Source organism: Canis lupus, chromosome 17 (genome assembly GCF_003254725.2).
Source record: "Canis lupus dingo isolate Sandy chromosome 17, ASM325472v2, whole genome shotgun sequence".
NCBI classification, from domain to species: domain Eukaryota; kingdom Metazoa; phylum Chordata; class Mammalia; order Carnivora; family Canidae; genus Canis; species Canis lupus.
The window spans coordinates 49,336,045-49,363,551 of NC_064259.1; the positions used below are offsets into that span (position 1 = coordinate 49,336,045).

Here is a 27,507-nt window from a genome sequence, read left to right on the forward strand (position 1 = left end):
CTTCCCTTGTATTTTTAAGGAATCCAGCATTATGAGACATATTGTGTTTTCCTCTTGATGATTGTTTATTTTGAAGCATCATGAACTAATGTGACTTGATGGATTTTGTGGAGACACTTTAGAAAGGGTGCATGAGAAAGGCACCATGGCAAGTTACACTGTGCCCCGGAGCATAAGGAAGATGCCTATAGTCAGTCCCTCCCGGCCTGGATTGCTTCTTGTGACTGATAAAGTGCGTTAGGGCTGAGCTGCTCATGATTTTTAGGTGATGTAAGCTGGTTTAGGGGAGGAAATCTATGGATCCAGTCATCTTCCTCAATGATAGGCTTGTAGGAGAGCCTAGATCAATCTACCCGTGAACTTTTCTGGTGCTAAAATTAGGAGGTGTGTGATAAAAGACGCCGAGAGCCCACAAGAAGATAGCTTACAGATGGGACCTCCAGAGAGACATACTTCACCTATAAGCCTACTTTTCCTATTATGAGATATGAGTTTGTTCAGTGATAGGGGTGATGCTTATCTGAGAAGAAATTGTGAAAGGTGTTGCAGCATAGAGACATGGCTTAAGCTTATAACCTTTTTTCAAGATTTTCCCCTCTCAGAGTCATACCTCAGATAGCCTAGTTCAATGATATCAGTATACAATGTGAGGCTAACAGTCCGTAGAAAGTATCAGCAAGCCAGATCAGTGTCTCTTTCCTCTATGTTCCTATGGAGATCAAGGGACTCCATAGCTCCTACATTTAGGGTGGGTGGTGTAAGATTGAGAGAAAGTGTAGTAACATAAATTCTGGTAGCAGTGAAATATTTACATGTTAAAATATTCAGTGCTAACATTCAGTTCTATTTAGGCAGACCCTTAGTTAGGCCTTTCCTGGTTCCCTCTATTTCCTCTCCAGAGTTCCCGCCATTTAACTTTAGCCTGAAAGCTCAGCATCATCCTAACTTCTAGAAGACTCTTTAAAAAAAAAAAAGATTTTATTTATTCAAGAAACTGAGAGAGGGGAAGAGACACAGGCAGAGGGAGAAACGGGCAGAGGGAGGAGCAGGCTCCATGCCAGAAGCCCGACGCGGGACTTGATCCCGGGTCTCCAGGCGGCACCAAACTGCTGAGCCACCCGGGCTGCCCTCTAGAAGACTCTTAAACAGAGAAGGAATAACCTAAACAGCTTAGTCCAACACTTTGGAACTTAGCAGCAAGCCCTATTCTGACCTAAAGTCTTATTTTTATGGTTAGGGTACCATCTTATCCTATATGTATTTTTTTAAGATTTTATTTTTAAGTAATCTCTATACCCAATGTGGGGTTCGAAACTGTAACCCTGAGATCAAGAGTTGTGTGCTATAACAGCTGAGCCAGCCAGGCACTCCCATCTTGTTCTCCAGACCCACTTCCTGCATTTTGCACACATTCAGATCAATGGGAACTACAATATATGTAACTATCCAGTCTATCTTAGCAGGCTCTCTCTTACTTGCCCTTTTGTCAGTTTGTGGTTTAATTAAAGACCAGAGTTTCTCAAAACCCTAAGGTTAGTTATTTTTGTTTGTTTGTTTTTTCTAAGATCTAAATACCTAGAGCCCTACCATATACAGATAAATTTTGTTAGTGTCAACTACTTAGCTGTTTGGTGGTCCAAATATCCCTTGATCCCATATTTTCCATTTCAGTGTACTACATATCTATAAAGGCATTCTTTTATCTCATGTTGGACTCACTCCCATCCTAAGGCCTACTCTTTTCTAGTTCCCATATTTTCCGAAAACCTTATTATGCCTAGGTCTGGATTTTCTTGTATCAACTATAACTGAGCTTGTTGTGTCTTTTAGCAAACTGAGAGTCCAAGACCAATGTACCTTTTTTAGTTTCTGATACATTTATGTCACATTTTATATATTGTCATATTCATAGATATATGTACCATTCATACGTTTTGGCTGCTACATGCCTATTGAAATTTTTTCAGAAATTCCAAAAGAGTAGTCTATAATTAAGCACCAAATTTGAATGTACCAAATTGTAAGCTTGCAAATGTGCTGTGGGATCTTATATATTTTCTTTTTCCAAATAGCAATGTAATAATATTGACCTGTTTTAAATAATGTGTAAGTTTTCAGAATTGTAAATGCTTGTGGGTTTAAACTTGGTTAGAATCTGACTGTCCCAGAAATGTCAAAGCTAGTCATCTTTTTACCCATTCATTTGATAATTTATTTAATAACTCTGATCTTTCTGAATCTCAGTGTATTCAGATCTCAAATGGTTGTAAAGACCAACAATTTATATACTTACAGAAATTAGAAACTAAAAAATACAAATCACAAAAAAATAGGTATTATCACCTGGAATTCAGTACTCTATTCTGCCTTCAGACCTACTGTAGGACATGTTGGTCCTTTGCTATTCCACAGATAGCAAAAACTCAGTTTTTCTAACAGGTACAGATCCCTATGCCACACACTGTGTGGAAATCTTAGATGTGAGCTTCTACTCTCTCTCTCTCAGTCATTTTTTTTTCTAAGAACTAAATACCTACTGTCAACCTCTGGTGTGATACCTGGTACATGATAAGAATCCAATAAAAGTTTCACTGTGAGTGGGAGTGCAGGTTGATACAATACTTTTGGAGGGTAACAGTATCTTTCAAAATTTTAAGTCTACATATCCTTCATTCCAGCAATTCTACTTCTAGGGATTTAGATATAGACATAAACATATTTCAGGGCAGTCACATTGCAGCCTGTCTGCAACAGAGAACAAAAGCCTGAAAACAACTAGAAGTCCATCAATATTGGACCGGTTATATAGATTGTTTTCTATAATCTTTTTTTTAAAGGTTTACTTATTTATTTATTCATGATAGACACACAGAGAGAGAGGCAGAGACACAGGCAGAGGGAGAAGCAGGCTCCATGCTGGGAGCCCGACTCGGGACTCCATCCCGGGACTCCAGGATTGCGCCCTGGGCCAAAGGCAGGTGCCAAACCGCTGAGCCACCCAGGGATCCCCTGTTTTCTATAATCAATGAAACATTATGCACTCCAGGCATTAAAAAGAATAGAGCGGATGTATGCATAAATTGACTAGGAAAATCAGTATCCAAGATAGATTGTAGGATACATATACTCTACCGTTTTGTATAAAAGAGAAGATAACTATATATGTACAAATATTTATATATAAACAATAAGTCTTTCTCTTACACCATACACAAAGATAAACTCAAAATGGATGAAAGATCTAAATGCAAGACAAGAATCCATCAAAATCCTAGAGGAGAACACCATTTAACACCAACCATAAAGTTGGCCACAGCAACTTCTTGCAAGATACATCTATGAAGGCAAGGGAAACAAAAGCAAAAATGAATTATTGGGACTTCATCCCAATAAAAAGCTTCTGCACAGCAAAAGAAACAGTCAACAAAACTAAAAAACAACCTACAGAATGGGAGAAGATATTTGCAAATGATGTATCAGATAAAGGGCTAGTTTCCAAGATCTATAAAGAACTTATTAAACTCAACAACAAAGAAACAAACAATCCAATCCTGAAATGGGCAAAAGACATGAAGAGAAATTTCACAGAGGAAGACATGGACATGGCCAACAAGTACGTAAGAAAATGCTCCACATCACTTTCCACCAGGGAAATACAAATCAAAACCACAATGAGTTACCACCTCACCCCAGTGACAATGGTGAAGATTAACAAGACAAGAAACAACAAATGTTGGAGAGGATGTGGAGAAAGGAGGACCCTCTTGAGCTGTTGGTGGGAATGTGAACTGGTGCAGCCACTCCGGAGAACTGTGTGGAGGTTCCTCAAAGAGTTAAAAATAGACCTGCCCTACGACCCAGCAATTGCACTGCTGGGGATTTACCCCAAAGATACAGATGCAGTGAAACGGCAGGACACCTGCACCCCGATGTTTCTAGCAGCAATGTCCACAATAGCCAAACTGTGGAAGGAGCCTCGGTGTCCATCGAAAGATGAATGGATAAAGAAGATGTGGTCTATATATGCAATGGAATATTACTCAGCCATTAGAAACGACAAATACCCACCACTTGCTTCGACGTGGATGGAACTGGAGGGTATTATGCTGAGTGAAGTAAGTCAATCGGAGAAGGACAAACATTATCTGGTCTCATCCATTTGGGGGATATAAAAAATAGTGAAAGGGAATAAAGGGGAAAGGAGAGAAAATGAGTGGGAAATATCAGTGAGGGAGACAGAACATGAGAGACTCCTGACTCTGGGAAACAAACAAGGGGTAGTGGAAGAGGAGGTGGGCGGGGATTAGGGTAACTGGGTGACGGGCACTGAAGGGGGCACTTGATGGGATGAGCACTGGGTGTTATGCTATATGTTGGCAAATCGAACTTCAATAAAAACATATACTAAAAAAAAAAATAATAATAATAATAATAATCCTGAACGTAAGCAGTTGGAAGACATCTGGGAGAACCACACAAGGAAGTGGAGAAGTGGGACTTAACTTTCATTGCACAGCCTGTACTATTTTGATTCTGAAGTGTACACACGTGCGCATCGAACCTGTGCTACCGGCCCCCGGCTTGGGAGGGCACTGTGGTTCCCCGACTGCTGTTTACTAATCAAACTTCTCAGTCAGCCAGCGTGGTGACGTCATCACGACTGTCGCGGCGCGTGCGCAGTAGAAGGGGGCCGGAACTGCGTGGGTGGCGCTTCTGCGCTGCCGCCCCGGGATTTTGTTTTGGCCCGGAGGACGCTGGCCTGGCGGCTTTGTGGCTCTTGCCGTTGGGTGGGCGGCATCTTGGGGCCCAGATGAGCCAGTGGCATCATGCCCGCGGCGGCTGGGGCCAGGGGCACGTGTTCTCTGGGCGTCGCTCAGCCAAGAAGAAGCGCGGAAACCACGTCCCGGAAAGGTAATCCGCCTTGGCCCCAGGGCGTGGCCCTCCTGCTCCGAGCTTCTGGGCCTGGGCTCCGTCCCTTATGGTCTCTACCTGCGCCGGGCCCCGCCGCGCGCCTGGCGCGTCCGCCCGAGCTGGGAGGCTCTGATGCTCCCGCTGCTCCGCCCGTAATATCCGATCGTCTGTGAGGTTCTGATTTCTTCCCGTTTTGTTAAAAGCGAGGCTCTGGCCATTGCTTTTCTGGTAAAATGCAGAGGGACGGCTTTTTAAAGATGGGCTGCCAGTGTTGGGGACACCCCTTCATTAGCAAATTGGAGTCTCCCTGAGTTCCTCGAGCTGTTCGTTTGGCGCAGCAAATATGACTAATAAGACGAGTTCGAGTGAGAAAACTCACCAGGACATCCGAGCTTTCCACCGTAAAAGTTGATCTCTTATTTTTTCCAGGAATTACAGAGGGCATGCTGTTGCTTCCTCACACGTCTCATTTGAGCTAACTTCTTCTGTAGAAATAACTTTGACACCTTACTCATGCGTGCAGCGAACTCTTTTCTTATTTCTTGAGACCTTCCTTTCCTCCCATCTCCTGCACCACGTCCCCTTCATTTTATTTCCTGGATATCATTAAACTGTCAACTACTCTATGTTAGAATTTGCCTGATCTGTTGCGGTTAGGTGCTAACTAGTGTACGTATATCAACTCTTATTTCCTTCCAATCCATTTTCCACACAAGTCCTTTTAATAGACTAGTTCGAATGTTGCTCATAAATATATACCAAAAGCATTCTCTTAAGAATACAAACAAACTCTTTGCCATGGTCTTTAAGACTCTGCATATTCAAGACTCCTCTCTTGCTTCTCCAGCCCCACACTGTGTCATTTTTGTCCTCACTTTCTGTGCTTCAGCTATACCGAATTAACCTTAACTAACTCATCCTACAGATGTCAGCTCAAATAGGACTTTTCACTGTGACTCCTAACATTCCTAAGTGAAGCTCACAGTCCCTTTTCTATCAGGTTTTCTTTTAAAATATGAACTTGAAGTTCTCTGTTGATTGAATTTGATGGCATCAGTTGTATAAGGACTAAAACTGAAGTGAAAAGAATTAAATTATTTCAGTCAACAGGTATGTGTTAATGACGTCTTAGTATTCAGGGTTGGTCTAGGTTTTATCAGGGATAGAAGAGTACTGGCCAACCCTGGTTTTAGATCTGCCTTATTTGTTGAGACCTTTGTACTGTTGCCTTGTATCTAGGAAAGTATAAGTTGTTGCTAGGTGTTGAATAAGTAGTGGAACAGCAGAATTCAAAGGGAAGAGGGGACCTAGTATGTGGGCTATGGTTTCCATTTACAAGGAGCCTTCATTCTATGCAGGGAGATAGGCTAACATAAAATTTGGCTAACAAATTGTATTAATAGGTGGAAAGACTACCTCCCAATTGGACAACGGATGCCTGGGACTCGTTTCATTGCTTTCAAAGTTCCTTTGAAAAAGGTGAGCAGAAGTTAATTTATATTTCACAAATCTGAATTCATGATGTCAAATACTGGTGCTTGGCCATGTCCCACTCCACTCCCCCCTTCTCTGTTTTTTTGTTTTGTTTTGTTTTTGTTTTTATTTTTATTTTTCCAGTCATCTCTGTAGTCCGTGTGGGGCTTAAACTCATGACCCCAAGATCAAGAGTCCCATGCTTAGGGTTGCCTGGGTGGCTCAGTTAGTTAAGTGTCTGACTTGATCTCGGCATTAAAAAAAAAAAAAAAAGTCACATGTTCTATCAACTGAGCCAGCTAGGCACCTCTTCATATCCCCCCCCCCTTTTTTTTTAAATGAAATTTTTTTTAAAGATTTTATTTATTCATGAGAGACACAGAGAGAAAGAGAGAGGCAGCGACACAGGGAGAGGGAGAAGCAGGCTCCATGCAGGGAGCCCGATGTGGGACTCGATCCTGGGTCTCCAGGATCACGCCCTGGGCTGAAGGCTGCGCTAAACCGCTGAGCCACCCAGGCTGCCCCATATTCACTTTTTAATAACAAATACTTTGTTATATCCCTTTTACTATTCTGAAATAAAATTCATAGGTAAGTACTACTTCCATACTTAATTTTAGAGAAAAATCAATATAATGCTGAAACTATAATACAAACAATGAATAAAAGTAACTTGTAATAAGGTAATATGTATTAATTTCAATATGTAAATATTTGGGCATAACTATATTAGAAATAAAGTAGGCAGTTACTTGCACCATGAATATAAAAACTGCAGATGCAAATGGAGCCAGATGGGTTTTCCTGCCTTACTGGCAGGACTTTCTGTGATAGTGAACAGCTCTTAGTAGATTTTCAAATAAAACAAAGTACAGTCTTTACTTGATTGATAATGTGATTACTGCCTTGGAAAATTCAACAAACTTTAAAACTATACAAAAAAACTTTCGAGTTTATTTGTGGAGTTGGTTTGAAGGCTTAGATAATTAAGAGTTTTTCACCCATGTGAGTGTTGAATAGGATATTCAAAAATCATTAGGCTTCTCTGTGTGGCCTCCGTAGGAGGACACATCATGAGGCACCATTGGCCGTGCAGGCTGGTGACAGGAGTGCCTGTGGCCCGGTTGCTGGGCTCTTCAAGGTGCAACAGAACCTATGAGGTGAAGATGAGTCAACATCGTTCTGATGTTTTCCAAAAACGTCTTCAAGGATGGCTGTGATAAAACCACGAGGAACACAATTGCATGTAATGAGCATTTAGGTAGCTGCAGGTGAATGTTCAAGTCTATAATTAAGGTGGTTAAAAATTCTTAATTGCCTCAAAGGCTTGCAATTGGAATGAAAAATGAAGAATTGGTCAAGAAGACATGAAATGAAGCAGATGATGAAAATGTGAGACACAATAGTAGGACTGTTAGGCATTTGGCAAGATTTTAAGCATCCATGACCTCCATTCACTAAATGCTAATAAGACCCCTTCACTCCCATCATCATAACCAAAAAACACCCAAAAATCCAAACCTAAAGACTCAGTGCCCTGGATTAGTAAGTCAGGATTTCAGCTTGGAAATTCTAAAAATTGTGTTTTTGTTTGAACTAAGAAAGGAATAGGTGGGGAAAGCATTTGGCCAATAGAAAAAAAAAAAAAAAGTGAGAAAAGGGACACCTGGCTGGCTCAGTGGTTGAGTATCTGCTTTCATCTCAGGGCGTGATCCCAGAGTCCTGGGATCGAGTCCTGCATTGGGCTCCCTGTGGAGAGCCTGCTTCGCCCCCTGCCTATATCTCTGCCTCTCTCTCTCTGTCTTTCATGAATAAATAAATAAAATCTTAAAAAAAAAAAGAAAAAGACTCCTATCTCATTAAACTGCCCAGCATAGAATGGATTGGTATCTCGAGAAGCACATTTTGGGTGTATTGGGAATTTATTTGTTACTCCTAGGTCAGAGTTCCTTTTTCATCTCTTATGTCAGTTCTTCTGCATCTCTGGATTTCATCTTTTTATAAAGGTAACTATATGGTTCTTATTCACATCCATCAACATCAAACATGGTGGTGTTGAATAAGTAGAATAGTGTTGAATAGTGTTTGGCCTATAATAAATATTAACAGATATTTGTGGAATGGACACCCCATTTGCGGTTACTGTGAGTTATCTCCTGTATTTCTTTTCTCTGTAAGATTGTCCTAATTCCCTAACTCCCTATTTCTGGCCTCTGAAAGTGGATTCCTGAGGTTCCACCAGGGTCCCTGCTTAGCCTCTTGCCTAAAAGTACATCAGCAAGATTGAAAAATAGGAAGACTCTTTAGTTTTCCTTCCTCCACACAGCCACAAATCTTTCCTGTATGATGCCGTGATAAAAAGCCTCCTCCTAGCTCTATATACTTGGGTTATCTGTATTTACCATTGGCATTATTTAGGCACTGTAAAGGGGACTACAGAGCTGCATAACCACCCCAGTGCAGTTCCTATTCATGCTTAGAGTTAACATGTGACATTGACTTCCTATGTGTTTTATGGAAGTCACCCAAAGAAAAGCAGCCCCAGTACTTGACAGTCACTTCTCATGCACATTGGAATATAAAATAGCATATGTTAAGTGTCACATAAGTGCTATGGCAAGAAATACCTAGGAATTCAAAGGAGGGGGAAATGATAACAGACAGGAAGGCTTCCTAAAGGGTTTGTGACTTGAATTAGTTATTTAAAGTTGTTCACATGGCTAGAGATGATATTTGATCCATCAGCTCCAAGTTTGCAAGAAGCTTACTAGAGAGATTGTATACCTTGTAATTCATTTACTCCTCAAAGCTCTCATATGTGGAAGATTCAACATCATCAATCTCTTATATCTTCCTAAGTTAATATATTACAAATATAACATCATCTCAAATAGACTGATTCTAGAATTCATAGAGAAAAATAAACCTAAATAGCCAGGAAAATTCTGAAAAAGAAGAATAAAGGTGGAGGGGGATCACGTAGCCCTGCCAGATACTAAGCCTATATTAAAAGTGTTGCTAGAGCACAGGAGATTTTTAGGGCAATGAAACTATTCTGTATAATACCATAAGAGTAAATATGTATCATTATACATTGGTCAAAACCCATAGAATGTACAATACAAAGTGATTTGTAACATAAACTGTGGACTTTGAAAATGATGTATCAGTGCTGGTTCATTGATTCTAACAAATGGACCACAGTGGTGTGGAATGTTGATGGAGGAAAATGAGGGGGATGGGCTAAAAAGAGAGGGTATAAGGGGAAACCCTCCTTTCTGTTCGGTTTTGTTTTGAACCTAGAACTGCTCTAAAAACTAGTCTATTAATTTTTTTTTAAAGTGTGTTGCTGGCATTTGAATAACCTAACAGATCAATGAGTGGAGTATGTAAAGAAGCCAAATATGTAAAAGAATGTTTAGCAATAAAAGCCACCCTTCATATATATATGTATTTAAGAAGTATTTAGAAGTACCTATTTATAGGCGTCCCGCGTGGAGCTGGAGATACAGTGGTAGACAGGACTGATACGGTCTCTGCATTCTGGGACTTAGAGTCTGGTTAGGAGATGAACATAACACAAACATAGAAATAAATGCATAGAAGTGAGCTTATTTTCTTCCTTCTCATCTCTAGAAGAAAGGATTGTAACATAACTTGTAAATTCCCAGCAGAGGGGAAACTTTCCTTTGAATCTCCTTGTGTGTTGGCATCACAAGGCTTGAATAAATGGCTTTTAAGCACACACTTGCTCTTATTTCATTCTCTCTAACAGAGTTTTGAAAAGAATCTTGCTCCAGAAGAACGTTTTTCACCGTTGGATCTTTTTAACAAAATCCAAAACCAGAATGAAGAACTTGGACTGATTATTGATTTAACTTATACTCACCGCTATTATAAACCAGAGGTAATTGGAACCCTTCACTGAAAAGAACCTACTTACTGATACTATAATAATGTGTAGTATCAGTAGTTATCATCATATGCTAAGGCTTTTTTCCATGGGTAATAGTTCAAAAAGGGAACTTAGTGGTTTCCTTAAGTACCTATTTCCTTTTTTTTTTAAGTAACCTATTTTTAATTAGCATGTTAAAGTGAGGTTAAAGAATGAATTAAAATGTAATATTGGGCAGTCAGCTCTGTATGTGCTAAAGAAATTCTGTAAGCTTCCATGTTCCGTATTTTGAAAATAAACTTTCAGTAAGAATAGCAGCCTAAAAGGAACGAAATGAATATCCATTATGTCTTTAGCACTTATTTTAAGCAGTTGCCTGAGCATGTGAGCATCATGGTAAAAGACAGCTGTTCTTTAAACCTAATGCTTTTCTTTTCTTTTTTTTTTTTTTTTTAAATCTAGGATATTTTATTTTTTTTATTTAAGATTTTTTATTTATTTATGAGAATGCACAGAGAGGAGAGAGAGAGAGGCAGAGACGCAGGCAGAGGGAGAAGCAGGCTCCATGCACCGGGAGCCCGATGTGGGATTCGATCCCGGGTCTCCAGGATCGCGCCCTGGGCCAAAGGCAGGCGCCAAACCGCTGAGCCACCCAGGGATCCCAACCTAATGCTTTTCTTTTCCCAATATATAATCTGTTGGCCCATGTGGCCTCTCGGTGGGAGGGAATTATCCTTCTGGCCAGTTTCGTTTTCTTGGACAACAAATAATACCTAATGTTTATTAACATTTGTAAAGCAGTTTGCTATTTAAAAACTACTTTTCCCTGCATTAACTTAATTAAGACAACAGTCCTTTACTGATGAAGTACTAGTAGTACTGCTATCTCCTGCTGAGTGCTTACTCTGCGCTAGACTCAGAGGATAGAGATTACAGTTGCAAATTTTATAGATGATAAAACTAAGTCTCAAAAAGAGAATTGACACTTGAACTCAGTTATTCCTCTTGTTTTAGTTTATTGTGGTCAAATGTACATAAATAATTATCTTAACCATTTGTAAGTGTACAGTTCTGTGGCATTAAATAACATCCACATTGATTGTCTGTTGCATGACCATTATCGTCTATAACCGAAACTTTTTCATCATTCTAAACAAAAACAACATTCATTAAACAAATAATCTTACTTCCTCTCCCTGCCACGGTAGCCTCTATGCCAGTTTCTATCTCTGTGAATTTGACTGTTCTAGGTACTTCATTTAAGTGGAATCATAGAATATTTGTCCTTCTGTGTTGGACTTACTTCACTAACTAATGTTTTCACGATTCATCTATGTAACAAAATGTCATTCCTTTTTATGCCTGAGTAATATTCCATTGTGTGTATATTCCATATTTTGTTTATCCATTCACCTTTGATGGACACTTGAGTTGTTTCCACCTTTTGGCTACTGTGAACAATGCTGCTCTGAACATTGGTGTACCAATATTGGGTCAGATCCCTGCTTTTAGCTGTTATAGATGTATAGGTAGGAGTGGAGTTATTGGGTCATATGGTAGTTCTATGTTTAGAAACCTTTGAGAAACCATCAAACAATTATCACAAATTTTAAATATACACAGAGGTAGACATAATACTGTGGGTAATCATTGTATATCCATGAACTTATCCAACTTTAATCTTTATTTATTGACAGCTCTTGTGTTTCATCTCTATACTTACTGGCTTCACCCCATTCCATATTTTTTTTTCCTTTTTTTTTTCCATATTATTTTGAAGCATATCCAATATATCATATAATTTCACCTGTACTTTCTTGGTATATATATTTAAAATACAGGACTTTTATTTTTTACTATAATTATATAACATTAAATATCCAGTCAGTGGTCAAATTTCAATTGTCTTCTAAATGTGTTAGAAAATGTTTTTTAAGAGTTGAATTAAATCCAGATAAGATCCACACTTTGCCATTGATTATTAGGTCTCTGAATTCTTTCCTTACAAATGAAATAATAACACATTTTCATGGTTTTGCCTTATAGGACTTACCAGAAACTATTCCTCACTTAAAAATTTATACAATTGGGCATCAGGTGCCTGATGATGACACTATTTTTAAATTCAAATGTGCTGTTAATGAGTTTTTAAAAGAAAATACAGACAATGGTGAGTTTATTGTTGTTTTCTTTCCTCTTACCTGAACTTCGGTGTGCATTTTGAATGGGGTTGGGATTTTTAGTATTTTTAATAGTTTTAGCAATTAGGCCTATTGTGTTTGATAATATTAAGGTAGAAATGTCAGATGGTGCAGATAGAGTAAGGTGTTTTTCCTTTTATGGTCACAAACAATTTAGTTTAAAAAGTGGTTTTAATGAGAAGTATGAACTAGCCTCCTCATCTATTTTTTTTATTTTATTTTATTTTATTTTATTTTATTTTATTTTATTTAAGATTTATTTATTTATGATAGACATAGAGAGAGAGAGGCAGAGACACAGGAGGAGGGAGAGGCAGGCTCCATGCCGGGAGCCGACGTGGGACTCGATCCCGGGACTCCAGGATCGCGCCCTGGGCCAAAGGCAGGCGCTAAACCGCTGAGTCACCCAGGGATCCCCCTATTTTTATTTATTTTTAAAGATTTTTATTTATTTATTCATGAGAAACACAGACAAAGAGAAGCAGAGACATAGGCAGAGGGAGAAGCAGGTTCCATGCAGTGAACCTGAAGTGGGACTCGATCCCGGGACTACAGGATCATGCCCTGAGCTGAAGGCAGATGCTCAACCACCAGGCTATCCAGGCGTCCCATCCTCATATCTTTTTTAATATATTTCGGAAATATATAATAAAAACCTTTTTTGTCTTATTGATTCAGAGGTGAGAGGTAGGGGAAAAGGTTAAGGATGTCAGGGTTTTGGGTCAAAGGATATGGAAAGCATGGCTTGTGTGACCCTCTGCTGAGAAAACAAGAAAAAAAAAGATCTCAAGGTCTTAGCATATATAAAAGAGACAATAAAAGGAAAAGGTTTGGAGACAGAGCCCTAGAAGCAGAGCAAACCAAGGTGCACCAGTGGAGTGGCCTCCTCATCATGTGCATTTAAGATATTCCTGCTGTTTTCCATTTTGGATACAAATGCAGAAGGACACTACCACCTGTCATTCAGACATAAAGGACTTTAAAAAGCTCTCATTTCTTGTTCCTGCTTTAAGATCTACCACTCTGTGGGAAATAGATCTTACTAAGCTATTAGCTTCTGAATTTTAAGAATCCACTTACCTATTTCTGGCATCTGGCTATCAGAAAGAATCTGGTATTTGCTATATTTTAAGATTAAGGAATCTTTTGTCTTTGGAAAGCCACTGACCTACAGAACCAAATGTTCATTTTGTTCTCTTTCTAAATTTAGCTTGAGGAGTGTATACTGTGTTAAATAGAGAGCATATATTCCATATACACACAAACAGGGACTAGAGGAGAAAAAATAGAGATGGAGGTGGGAAGATAGGGGATGGAAGGTGAGAGAGAAAAAGACAGGAATTTTAAGATAAATTTTCAAACTATAACATGGTTGCCTAATGCAGACACTAGCTCTTAAATATCTTAAGCCCTGTTCCCTGATCTTCCCTCTACTTTAACTTTAAAACTTAAGAGGCTTGGCCTCGCTTCTGACAAACACGTAATCCATGGACAGGGTAAATTATTTGATTTGTATTAATTTGTCTCAGAAACGTTACCTCCTAAGATATTAGGGTGCAGCTGCCAGCCTTCTCACTGCTTCCAGGCTCCTCTGTGTGCAGCTGCCCTACAGTATTCCATCTGTTCTGTGAGGGCTAGAAGATTCATATGAGTGCACATGAGGAGGTCTGTAAATCTTGTTTGTTCCCATGTTCTACCGTATTGAGCTCTCCTGGTAGTCCTGGGACCTTGCTTATGATACACTTTGGCTTCCTCTGCTCTAAGCCCCTCCCACAGATTCCAGGCTCCCTGATGAAGAGGGTGATGCTCTATGTCCACTCCTTAGAACTGCTAGAAACTCAGAAAATACGTTGATTCAATAAATGCTGAGAGGCTTTTGGACTTGGTAGAGCTCGGGGATACAGGGTGAAAGCAGTCTCTATTCCTTAGAAACCTACAGTTACCCAGGAAGATAAATGTGTGCTAACTGTAAGATAGTGGCCTAATTAGAATAAAAGAACTAAGTGCAACAGGAACATGAAGGAGAGGTTGAGGGAAGCCTGCCTGGGGAGACAGCATTTGAGCTGGGCAGTGGGGAAGAGAATTTTGCCAGAAAGAGAAAGAGAATGTCTGAGTTTCGGGAATAAGTACAAGAGGCACAGGGCTTGAACTTGTACCAGGGAGCAGAAGCCTCTGATGTGACTAGAGGGTAGTATGAAAGGGCATAGAATTCATATGTTCATTTTCAACAAGCATTTAAAGGTCACTTTTTAAGTTAAAGGCACTGTTCTAGGAAGCAGGAACAGAAGTAAGTTCTTGCCCTTTTATACTCTGCATCCTGGTGGAGGAGAGGGATGAATAAGTAACTATATGAAATGTCAGATGGTCGTACATGCTTTGGGGAGTAATAAAGAGGATTCAGAAGTGAGGGGACATATGGGGTAATCAGGGAAGGCCTCTCTATTAAGATGTCATTTGAGTAGAGCCTTAAAAGAAGTGATGAACCATTGGATATCTGCAGAGTTTGGGGGACAGAGTGTTCAAAGGAGAGGGAATAGTAGGTGCAAAGCCTGTGAGGCATGACTATGCTTGGCATGTTTGAGGAATAGTAAGGAGGCTAGTGTAGCCAGAGTGGAGAATTTATGTGAGATCAGAGCAGTAGAAAATGGGATCTGAGAGGTTGGCAGGGGCAGGAGGTAGATCATGGAGGTCCCTGTAAATCCTAGTTTGAGTTGTTGTGGACATATAGTTCAGTTGGAGAAATTGATGATACCGTTTATGAAGAGTTCTAAGTGCTGTGCTAATAGTTTGGGCTCTATTCTATGCTAAATGAAGATTTTTAAGGGAGCAACCCTGCGAGTGCTTTCCTACCAGACACCATCTAGTTACAGACATACATTTTGCAAAGATCAACTACATGTGATTGTTTTTAATTTCTCACATAATTTTTTTAAAGGATGGATTAAGAAATACTATGGCACAGTTGGAAAAATTTTAAACTTCATTCTAGTCTTTGTTCTGTTGGCCTGCTGTGCAGCTTGGGCTTACATCTCCAATTCTCACTTTTTCATCATAAAATATGAATAGCACTGCTTACCCGAGTGCTTCACGTTCACATAGACTATGGTTTGTGTGGGGAGCACCAAGTGAGAGAAGGAATGGAAGTGCTGAGGGAACTCATGAGTCCCATAGAAACTGTTCTCTTTCATATTCAGTATCCAAAGTAAAGGCATTCAATCTGTTTTATTCAAAAACAAGTTTCATTCTTCAAGCCTGTTTTTCTTGGCTTCCATTTTCTATAAAACAGTTACCGATGGGCATTCTGTATGAAGAAGCTGGGTTTGTCTCAGTGGCATTTTAGCTGTTAGTAACTGACCAGGCTTTCTCCAGTTTACACAATTGCATCTAATAGGGGCTATGCAGAATTTCTCAGAGGTGGTGAATTTCGACTTTATGTTAGATAATTCTTTATATAGTATGTTTCTTTCTTTTTTTTTTTTTTTTAAGATTTTATTTATTTACTCATGAGAGACACAGAGAGAGAGGCAGAGACACAGGCAGAAGGAAAAGCAGGCTCCATGCAGGGAGCCCGACGTGGGACTCGATCCCGGGTCTCCAGGATCATGCCCTGGGCTGAAGGCGGCGCTAAACTGCTGAGCCACCCAGGCTGCCCCGTATAGTATGTCTCGAAAATATGCACTCCTCACTAGTTATTCCTTTTCAGGGTAGTGGTAGTGTTTGTGGCAACTAATAAATGGTACTCTGAGGAAAATTGTAGAATTTGTTTTTGGCATATCTGCTTCACTTATTTAACTCCGTTCCTTGTTTTTTAGACAAACTTATTGGTGTTCATTGTACCCATGGTTTAAACAGGACTGGCTATCTCATCTGCAGGTGAGTTACCAACCCCAAGAGAAAGATAATGTTTAAGTTGTTTTGTTTACAATAGTAGTGTAACCTAGTTGCAAAAAATGGAGTCAGTATTGAAATGTATGAAATAGAAAGCAGTCCCCACCCTAAGATTACCACCATAATAATTTAGTACGTATTTTTTCAGGCTTAAAAAAGCAGACAGATACAATGATGTGTTATTTAGACATCCTGTTTTATAATTTAATATATGGTGGACATCTTCCTGTGAAAGTATTTGGAAACCTCATTCTTTTTTAGAAACTGTATTGTTGGGGATCCCTGGGTGGCGCAGCGGTTTAGCGCCTGCCTTTGGCCCAGGGCATGATCCTGGAGACCCGGGATCGAATCCCACGTCGGGTTCCCAGTGCATGGAGCCTGCTTCTCCCTCTGCCTGTGTCTCTGCCTCTCTCTCTCTCTCTCTCTCTCTCTCTCTCCGTGTGTGACTATCAAAACTAAATAAAAATTCTAAAAAAAAAAAAAAAAAAAAACTGTATTGTTCCTCTGTTTCCTGATAAACATAAAAGTCAGAAGTTTTTAATATTATAAAACATTGAATCAATTAACATTCCTGTTTGAACAAATTTGAATACATATGCTATTTTCTCAGAAAATTTCATTCAGAATGGATTTCTGAATCAAAGAATTGATGTCATTTTTTTGTGGACTTTGCTACACTGTACTGATTTATATTTGTTCATTCAGAAAATACTTGCCAAGAATCTGTTATGTGTAAGCACTGTGCTGGGTGCTAGCAGGAAGACTTCAGAGACTTAACTTGCCCTTTATGAACCCTAACAGTCTACAGAAAGAATAGATGTTCAAGAATCACACAAATGTGTGTAAAATTACAGCTCTGACAACTGCCAAGGAGAGAAGCATGGTACATGAGAGCATATTAAGAGGGAGGATTTGACATGGAGATTTCAGAGTGTTTCTCTGGGGATGTTTGGGCTGATACCTGAAGGATGATGAGGTATCTGTTAGACACTGGGGAGAGAATTCTGGGCATAAGGAACAGTAAAGACTGATAATAGGAAAAAACATAAACTCATTGGAGAAATGAGCCAGGGAGAGTGGGCTATGAGAAGTATGGTGTTAAAGTGGAGCTGAAAAGTTAAGGGGAAAAAATGTTGGAGAGGTGCGAGTGCCTGGCTGGCTGATCAGAAGAGCATGTGACTCTTGACCTCAGGGTCATGAGTTTGAGCCTCCTGTTGGGTGTATAGATTACTTTGTTTTTTTTTTTTTTTTTGAGATTACTTAAAAAGGTTTAAAATGGATTTGGAGGAGCACCTGGCTATCTCAGTCAGAAGGGCATGTGACTCTTGATCTCAGGGTCTTGAGTTTGAGCCCAATGTTGTGCAGAGGGATTACTTAAAAAAAAAAAACAAAAACAAAACGTTAAAAGTGGAGCTAGAAGTATGGCGAGGAGCTAGATCATGAGGGTCTGTGTTGAGACTTTATCTTAAGAGTAATTGAAAACCATTGAACTTTTTTTTAAGGGTGAGTTTGTAGAACAATCAAATTTGTATTTTCAAGCCATCATTTTGCTCCTAATTGGAGAATATACTGCAGGGGAGGAGAGAGTAGAAGCAAGGAGATAAATTAGGCTTTTGTAGAAATCAAGGCATGATGGTAACTCGGATCAAGGTGTGGTCATTTGGGTAGAAAGATATGAACATATTCTAGAGGTGCTTGTTGTTAGGTTTGGTGGTGGGTTGAAGATGAGGGTGAGGGAGAAATGGCTGGTGGTAGTGGTGACTCCTAAGCTTCTAGCCCATACAGTTGGTTAGATAGTGTTGTTTAGATTTGATGTTAATATTTTTCCCAATTTCTCTTTTGCTATTTGTTGGTTCCTGGTAAATATTCTGCCAAATTAAGTAAGTCTCCCGTTTCTAGTATAAAAACCACTTAGATCAAAAATGACTGTTATATTTTATCGGATACCTTTTTAATGTCTTCCAGTTTGGTCCTGTATTTTCTTCTCTTTAGTTTATTAACTAAATTGTTGTATTAAGGTAAATAATTGTATTAATAGATGTGCTTACAGTTGGGTCTTCGTTGCATCCTTGGAATAAAAGCCTATTTATGGTCATGGTATATCATTCTTTAATAATTGTTGGATTAGATGTGTTGATATTTTCCTAGGATTTTTTATACATATATTTGTAAGTAAAATTGGACCTTTTTTGAAAAAAACTTTATTTTTTTATTTTCATAATATGTGACATGAATTATGTTGTTTTGTTAGATATTTGATTGATGTACAAGGCATGAGGCCAGATGATGCAATTGAATGTAAGTATGAGGGTTGTCACTCTTTTTTCCTTTTTATAAAAGTTGAAGGTGGAAATGTAGATGAGTTTCTCAAATTTTGGAGAAAAAAAATGTTTGTAATTCATTTGTTCTGACATAATACAATTTTGCCAAAAGTTTATAAAGGGATGTATTTGGAAAAAGTAAGGTGTAAGGAAGGGTCTGAATAATTAGTGGATTTCAGCTTTGATCTGCTTTCTCTGGGAAAGATTTGCTTTTTGTACAGTGATTTCTAACAGTTCACCCACTCTTCAGTATTCAATAGGTGCCGTGGACATTGCTTAGAAAGACAAAACTACATTGAAGACCTTCAGAAAGGTCCCATCAGAAGGTAAGTTGCATTTTATATGTGAGATATGTGGTTAGGGAGATCTGTTTTTAGATCCTTTAAGTTGTACCCATCCATTTTACTTGTAGCTTACTTACTTGGTCGGGAAACCTAAACAAACGAGGTGGGGAGGATAGAATTATTATTTTCATGGGCCAAAATATTGTTACTAAATTGGCTACAGAATTTGGAAACCAGTAATAAACTGTGTGGAAATGTTCTCTTTGAGGAATTGGGATTCCAGTATATCCAGATCAAGTGGTTTTGAAGATACAACACATATGATGGAACCAGTCCACACCACTATTAAATCTGTTAACCAAGGACATTGGTATAACCTACATCAGACCCAAGGTTACCCAGTACCTTCTCGGCATTTCCACAGCCAGACCCAAGATTTGCAGCAGTCAGTAAGGTATCTCTGCTGTCCCCTTTTCTAGAATTGAAATAGAAATTTATATCATAAGTGATATAAATCTCATGTGGCAAACACATGAGAATGGTGAGAATTGATGTTTTCTAGCTCATCAGTGTCAACCAGAAGGTATCAGTTGCTCCTATTTTGCATTTAGAGCTGGAGAATCAAGTAGAGGATGGGGAATATGTGACTTTTCAGAGGCATTTGGGAAAAGGACTTAGAAAATTTCATTGACTCTAAACCTAGTTTAAGCCAACAATTTGATGTGATTACTACAAAGGATCATCACACAAAGGATGTGTTCTTAGGCTACATTAGTAGTGGTAAAGTTTTCAGATTAAGGAGGGTTGTTATTTAAAGAGTAAATATAAATTATAGAGAAAGTAGTACAAATCCAGTATGATACATTAAATTTACTGATCTTTTTGGAACAATTAAACTTCAATCTTAATTTTCCAAATTTGTTGTGTGTATAGTTATTACTAGGACTTCTACACTTTATAGCTAATTTATATATGTAATTATTTATAAAGTGAAAGCAGCTTTCTGTTTTTAAAAATGAATACCTTGTTCTGTCTCATGACAACTCTACCAGACTTGGGGAGAAAGTATTTGATTAGAAAAGCGTGGGCATTGATCTCTGTAGGGAAAGATGGAATGGTTCTCGGGAAGCTACCATGTGCCAAGGTGTCATGGTAGGTTATTTAAATACGTTATCTCAGTTTACCTTGAAAACAACCCGTGAAGATGGAAGGTATTACTTTCACTTTATAAAGCACTGAGAAATCCAAAGATGAAGCAATTTATCTGCTAAGGTTATACAAGTAGAAAGCAGGAGAACCAGAGTGTCTGTGTATTATTTTATAAAGCTTATTATGTATTTTATTAAAACTAATAATAATTCATTACTTCCTGTTTTCTTTAAGAAAATTTTCACAGAATCAGAATGTTTACCAGAGAGGCCATATCCCTCCTCCTGGTCCCGCTGGAGAGGACTATTCACAAAGGAGGTACTCTTGGAACGTAAAGCCAAATGCCAGTCAAGGAGCCCAGAATGCAATGTGGTATCCTGGCAGTTATTACAGACTGTCCTATCCAACCTATTGTGGGTGGACCGAATGACACAAACCTGTCCTGGAAATCTTCCTGTAGGCAGAGCAGGACTGAAGACAGCTGGAGTGACTTCGTATAAGATCAGGCCAAATGAGGTTTATAATCTATTTTATTGCTCCCTTATGTGTTCATGTTTAAAGAAAAATGACATTGATACTTACCTCTTCGCTGATAAATTTACAGTATTTGCAACAGTAAGGAAATAATCTGTCATCCAGTCTTAAATTTTTTTAAGGAAGCTGGTATTGTAGAACTGATAATATAATAAAGAATTTCCCATGTAAATTATTTTTTAAAAATTCTGTTTTCCTTATCTATGTATTTCTTTCTGACTAGATATGTGTTAGGAGGAGTGTATGTATGGAAATTTCTGGCGTTTTTGTCATGTTCTATTATTGACCCAGTCACTAAGGCTATCTTTTTCTCTCCTGACTGTTCAAGATTTCTATTAAAATCTATCTAAGAGGGATCCCTGGGTGGCGCAGTGGTTTGGCGCCTGCCTTTGGCCCAGGGCGCAATCCTGGAGACCTGGGATCAAATCCCACGTCGGGCTCCCGGTGTATGGAGCCTGCTTCTCCCTCTGCCTATGTCTCTGTCTCTCTCTCTTTGTGTGACTATCATAAATAAATTAAAATCTTTAAAAAAAAAAAAATCTATCTAAGAGACAATCTCCTTAAAATCTAATCACTATTTGAAATTAGTAATTGTATTTTTGTGATTAGACGTTTCTTTCTTTGGCAGTCTCTTGTGGGATCTATCTGCTTTCACTGAATTATCAGATATGCCGTCTGACACAGGAATGGATAAACATTTAGTAATTGATTGTCAGTTGGGCAAGAGAAACTGATCGATAAACCAAAATGCTGCTTAATTTACCTGGCAGGGTAATTGTTATCAATTGGGTAGAACTATTCAGAAAACTTGAAAACTTTTATAGACTACAAAAGTTCTTTAATGAACAGAGTAGGATACAACATTTAAAACCTGGGATATCTGGAAGACTTGTGGACAAGCATGGCTCTTTGTTTTATTGCTTCTCTGTTGAACATAACCTGCTTGGGATCTTTTTCCACTTGCCTCACAGTAGAAGGGTGCCTTGATCTTGACTTCTCAGTTACCTTTTCTGTAGATATTTGATGAATACTCAGGCAACTTGGCTTCATTTTTTTTTTAAAGCCTCTGACTTTGAATATTTGTATCCCAGAATGTCTCATACCGCATGCGCTAGGATTTTCTTTATCCTCTTTTCCACATGAACATGTGGAACTGGACCCTAAGCAGGTGCTCTAGTTCAACCAGTCCCCTGGTCTGTGTCTAGTTAGCTCAGTCAGGTAGCTACCTTTTGTCTGAGGAATGGCTCGTGGTTTTCCTCTGCCTGCCTCATGTAACAGATACAGAAGTTCTTGCTGAAAGGCTGCTCTTGTGGAATTGTCCACCAGGATACACCGTGAAGGCTCTCACATGGACTAAAATTGGAGCCAGACAACTGGTGAGGCATAAAAGAACAAGCAGGGGCAGGCATGGGAATCCAGCTACTCTGATAGTTTTCGTTGGCAAGCAGATTCTAAGGAGGACATTGCCAGCAGAAGTGCCATCATTATAAGTGCTGCTACCTTCAGAAAATGGGACCCCGTTGTCCCCTCTGTCCTTTTCCCATTTCAGTTGTCAACATGGTTTGTTAAAAAACTAGGCTCGTTAAAAACAACCAAGAAACTAGGCTCCTTTTGCTATCTCATATCTCATTTATTCTTCCCCACACTAGAGTTCTGGCTTCTGCTGCCACCATACCGTTAAAGTTCTGGCTAAAGAAACCAGTGACACTCACTCTTTTAAAGGCCTTCAGTAGCCTTTTTAACTTTAAAGTTTTCATTTTTATTTAAAGAACACATGAGTAGTTTAAAATTCAAATAGTTCTATTGAGAGTACAGTAGAAAAGAATAGGTCCCCCCCCAATCCTACCCCTGGCTATCACTCTCCAAAGGCAAACACTATCTTTCTTTCTTTCCTTTCTTTCCTTTCCTTTCTTTCCTTTCTTTTCTTTCTTTCTTTCATCATCTCTCTACTATCAGGGGGGAGGGGGAGGGAGAGAGGGAGAAAGGGCATCTTAAGCAGACTCCATGCCAAGCTCCAAGCCCTATGGTGGAGCTTGATCTCACAACTCCAAATCATGACCGACCTGAACCAAAATCAAGAGTTGGACATATGACTGAGCCACCCAGGTTCCCGTAATACTAAATATTTTTGCACTATCTTCTAGTATTTGTCTCCCATGTTTAAATACTATGTTTATTTTGCCATTCGATGATTTTTCCCATTTGTGATATTGCCAACACTGCTGTAACATTTCTCTTCATATGGTTAGGATAGACACAGATCCTTTTTTGTTTGAAATCTCTTCTGGAGCCCTCTAGGTTGCCTCCAGGTTGGGTGCTGTGTTAGTGTGCTAGGGCTGCCTTAAAGCACCAGACTGGGCAGTTTAAAAAAGAGAAATTTATGTTCTCTAGAGTTCTGGAGGCTAGACGTCTGAGCTCAAGGTGTCGGCTGGGTTGGTCTCTTCTGTGTTTATAGATGGCCATCTTCTCCCTTTGTCCTTATGTGGTCTTCCATCTGTGACTCTGTCCAGATTTCCTCTTACAAGGACACCAGTTATATTGGATTAGTGCCCACCCTTATGACCTTTAAACATATCACCTCTTTCAAGACCCTGTCTCCAGTTATAATCCCATTCTGAGGTCCTGGGGGTTAGGGTGACTTTAACATATGAATTTGTCTGGGGTAAGGGGTGGCACAGCTCGGCCCATGACAGGGACCTTAATTGTTTTCTATGCCTGGGGAGTAGCTGTTGCCCTGGGATTTCTCTTCACTGTTACCCTGGTCATTTCTTATATCCCTCGTCTGTTTCCTGGATCCCATAGCTGGCTGCTTTCATGGTATATTCCCGGGTTGGTGGACTATATCCTTCCTTAGCTTTCCAAGGTATAAATTTTTCAAGACTTTTGCATTTGTGAAATGGGTATACTTTATTCTTTAATTCCACTGATAATTTGCTAGGTTACAGACTTGTAGGTAGGTACTTTCAAATGCATTTATTCATTGTTTTCCACATTTTGTTGTTGCTCTTGAAACCCTGTGGTATTATGATTCTTGGGCTTTTGTTTGGGACCTATAATTTTTCTCTCCAAAAAAGCTTTAGGATCTTCTTTATCTAAAATGTCTTGAAATTTCATGATATGTTTAAAAGTGTGTTTGTTGTTGTTTTCTTAATTTGTAACGCTGTATACTTAGCCCTTTCATCCTGGCAAGTTGTGTACATCAGTCCTGAGAAATTTTGTTCTTTATATTTCAGGAACCTCTATTAGTTGAATATTGGATTTTTTAAAAGATTTTATTTATTTATTCATGAGAGACACAGAGAGAGAGAGAGAGAGAGAGAGAGAGAGAGAGGCAAAGACAGGCAGAGGGAGAAGCACGCTCCATGCCGGCAGCCCGATGTGGGACTTGATCCCGGGACTCCAGGACCACGCCCTGGGCCGAAGGCAGGTGCTAAACTGCTGAGCCACCCAGGGATCCCATTATTGGATATTTTTTTGAAATGTACTTTTAAGTTGATTATTTTTTTTTCTCTTATTTTCCATTTTTAACCATTTTGGCCTTTCTTTTTTTAAAATCAGGAGAACTTGGGACGCCTAGGTGGCTCAGCAGTTGAGTGTCTGCCTTTGGCTCAGGGTATGATCCCAGAGTCCTGGGATTGAGTCCCACATCGGGCTCCCTGCATGGAGCCTACTTCTCTCTCTGTGTCTCTGCCTCTCTCTTTCTCCATGTGTCTCATGAGTAAATAAATACTTAAAAAAAAAGTAAAATCAGGAGAACGTCCCTTATTTTTTTCAAGTACTTTTTTTTTTTTTTTTTAAAGATTTTATTTATTCATGAGAGAGAGAGAGAGAAGAGAGAGAGGCAGAGACACAGAGGAGAAGCCGGCCCCATGGAGGAAGCCTGATGTGGGACTTGATCCCGGGACTCCAGGATCATGCCCTGGGCCGAAGGCAGGTGCCAAACCGCTGAGCCACCCAGGGGTCCCTAACTTTTTTTTTTTAATGAATGTATTCTCTTTTTTCTCTCCAAAGTTACCAGTATTTTTAGGTTTCTTCTGTTTCCTGCATCAACTATTTTCCTTTTGTTTGTATGTTTGTTGATGCCTGTCTCTCTCAGAGGTATTCTTGAAATATCTGGTGACTTTTGCCCATCTTTTATTTTCTTTTTTTTTTCCTATCTTTTCATACTTAAGATTGAGCCCCTCAAAACTGATGGAAGCTCTGGTGGTCTCATGGCGATTTGTAATAATGTTGTCAGTCAGTTTGCTTTTTGTTAACTTTCCCCTTGCTGCAGTTTTATTTTTCCCCATTCTGACAGTTGCCATCTTTGATAATTTTATTACACTCTCTCTCATCTACCATTTGATCTCTCTCTTCATTGTCTTGTGAGTTTTTAATCTGTAAAAATTCCTTTATTGGCATTTTGGGTAGGAAGTAGAGATATGAGTTCAGTCCATCCAGTGGAATGAGTCTCTGGTGACAATAAAGTTGGGTTTGGGATTTATCCTGAGTCTGACATGCTTGACCATTACATGTTGTGTCCCAGAAGTGAAGGCCGTCGAGTGTCCTCACTGATGATTTGATCTTGCAGTATCAGCCACAAATACTCCCACTATGGAGGGAGGCCCTATGTAGGAACCTGTATGAACCACCTTTCTTTTTCTTTTTCTTTTTCTTTTTTTTTTTTAAGATTTTATTTATTTATTCATGAGAGACACAGAGAGACAGACAGAGACACAGGCAGAGGGAGAAGCAGGCTCCATGCAGGGAGCCTGACGTGGGACTCGATCCTGGGTCTCCAGGATCACACCCTGGGCTGAAAGCGGCGCTAAACTGCTGAGCCACCCGGGCTACCCATGAACTACCTTTCTAATGGAATTCTAACAACTACCCCAGAATTATGTCCTGACTTAGAAATTTCGGATGGCTTCTGGCCTTCAGAGCCCACTTCCAACTCCTTGTCAGGCCTTCTGTGATCTGACTCCAAGCTGACTTTTCAAAGCCTCTGCTCTACTTTACTCCATTCTACAGTGTGCAGGCCATTGGAGTACCTTGTGTCACATTTACGCCACCATGTCTTTGTCTTCCAGCTTTTTCCCTTGGCTCTGATGGTGCTGCAGTCTCTGAACAAATCACTCCCATTCTGGAAGCCCATCTCAGTAAAGCCTTCTCTCCCAGCTCTACCCCCTAATGAATCATTCCTTTTCCTACAGGGTACCTTGTGTCACTACTTAGCATTTATTTCATCTATATCTCCTTTTACACAAAACACAGATTCACTGATTCCCTCAATGCCCTCTTCCTTACAAAGATGCCATCTGCCACCTGGCCCATATTCCCATTTTCAGCCTTGCCCAGCAAACCTTACTGCATTCCCCAAGCTGACTGAAGCCCAAGTTATTTTCTTTTTAAGATTTTATTTATTCATTTATGATAGAAATAGAAAGGCAGAGACACAGGCAGAGGGAGAAGCAGGCTCCATGCCGGGAGCCCAACGTGGGACTTGATCCCGGGACTCCAGGATCGCCCCCTGGGCCAAAGGCAGGCGCCAAACCCCTGAGCCACCCAGGGATCCCCTAAAGCCCAAGTTAAACTCTGGGCCTGCGAGGCCCTTACAGCCTCCATGCCAAGCCCTCTCTCCTCTGTCATTTCTTCACTTGAGAGAGGAGAGCTATAGGGCCGGTCACAGGTCTCAGGCTTTTTTCTTTTTTTTTTTTAAGATTTTATTTATTCATGAGAGACACACAGAGAGAGAGGCAGAGACACAGGCAGAGGGAGAAGTAGGCTCCATGCAGGGAGCCCAACGTGGAACTCGATCCTGGGTCTCCAGGGTCATGCCCTGGGCCGAAGGCGGCACTAAACCACTGAGCCACCAGGGCTGCCCAGGATCAGGCTTTCTGAGCTGCCAATGAAGTATGGAGGAGCCAGCTCCCACTGTGGGGAGCCTTGATTAATGGAACACAGAGGCCAGGAGGGAGCCTGGCAGGCAAATTCCCCCTTCCTTGCAATCCCTTCTGTGGGGTTTGTCAGGGAAGGTTTTTCCTTTCAAGGTTTCCAGAGAAAGTTAAGCCCACTGAACAAACATGTCCCAAACAACCCATGGGTCTTCCTGGCTCATTGTGAAGCCTGCCTATGAGGTAATCCATTACCTCACATTGCTTTGTAGCTTTCCTTGCTTTCCTTCCCTTTATTCCTCACCCGTCTCCCTGCACATATCCCAAATAAAACATCAGCACTTTAACCCTTGTCTCAGGCTCTGCTTTCCGGAGGACCTAGGTAAGATACTCAAGCATCTGTTAATAAATTTGGCAGTCATGGTTTAATTTTTATTTTTAAGATTTTATTTATTCATGAGAGACAGAGAGAGAGACCGAGACACCGGCAGAGAGAGAAGCAGGCTCCCTGCGGGGAGCCTGATGCAGGACTTGATCCCAGGACTCTGGGATCACTACCTGAGCCAAAAGACGCTCAACCACTGAGCCACCTAGTTCCCCCAGCAGTCCTAGGTTTTAATTGTTCAATCATGTATACAAGAGTGGGAAATACCAGAGCTCTTCCACTGACTTGACATTGAGATCCTACAATACTTATACCTTTAGGAATACAGAAATGTCAATTATATTGAAAAGTTAACAATTTATCAAGAAGTATAGGCTATAGACTTGTAGGTAGGCATTTATTCTGGGGGTTATCTTCACATGACTTGGAAACAGTTTGAGTTTTGGTGTTGTCCCTGACCCAATTGTTCAGATAATACTTCCAAAGTTAGACTCACTTTATCAGATAGTAACAGTTATGCATATTTATGCAAGTTTATAATATTTATGCAAGTATATAATATTGCAGAGTAGAACAAGTTTGCTAAAATTTCT

The 27,507-nt window shown here is 39.8% G+C and overlaps 1 protein-coding gene across 1 annotated transcript; it reads left to right on the top strand.

The window, feature by feature from the left end:
• The first annotated feature begins 4,671 nt into the window (after positions 1 to 4,671).
• Positions 4,672 to 20,828, top strand: DUSP11 (dual specificity phosphatase 11). Its single transcript, XM_025453602.3, has 9 exons — positions 4,672 to 4,911; positions 6,315 to 6,390; positions 10,160 to 10,291; positions 12,326 to 12,449; positions 16,293 to 16,353; positions 18,620 to 18,666; positions 18,940 to 19,015; positions 19,242 to 19,427; positions 20,357 to 20,828. The coding sequence occupies exons 1-9, from the start codon at positions 4,811 to 4,813 to the stop codon at positions 20,550 to 20,552; spliced, it is 999 nt and encodes a 332-aa protein (XP_025309387.1). The 5' UTR covers positions 4,672 to 4,810; the 3' UTR covers positions 20,553 to 20,828.
• The last annotated feature ends 6,679 nt before the right edge of the window (positions 20,829 to 27,507 follow it).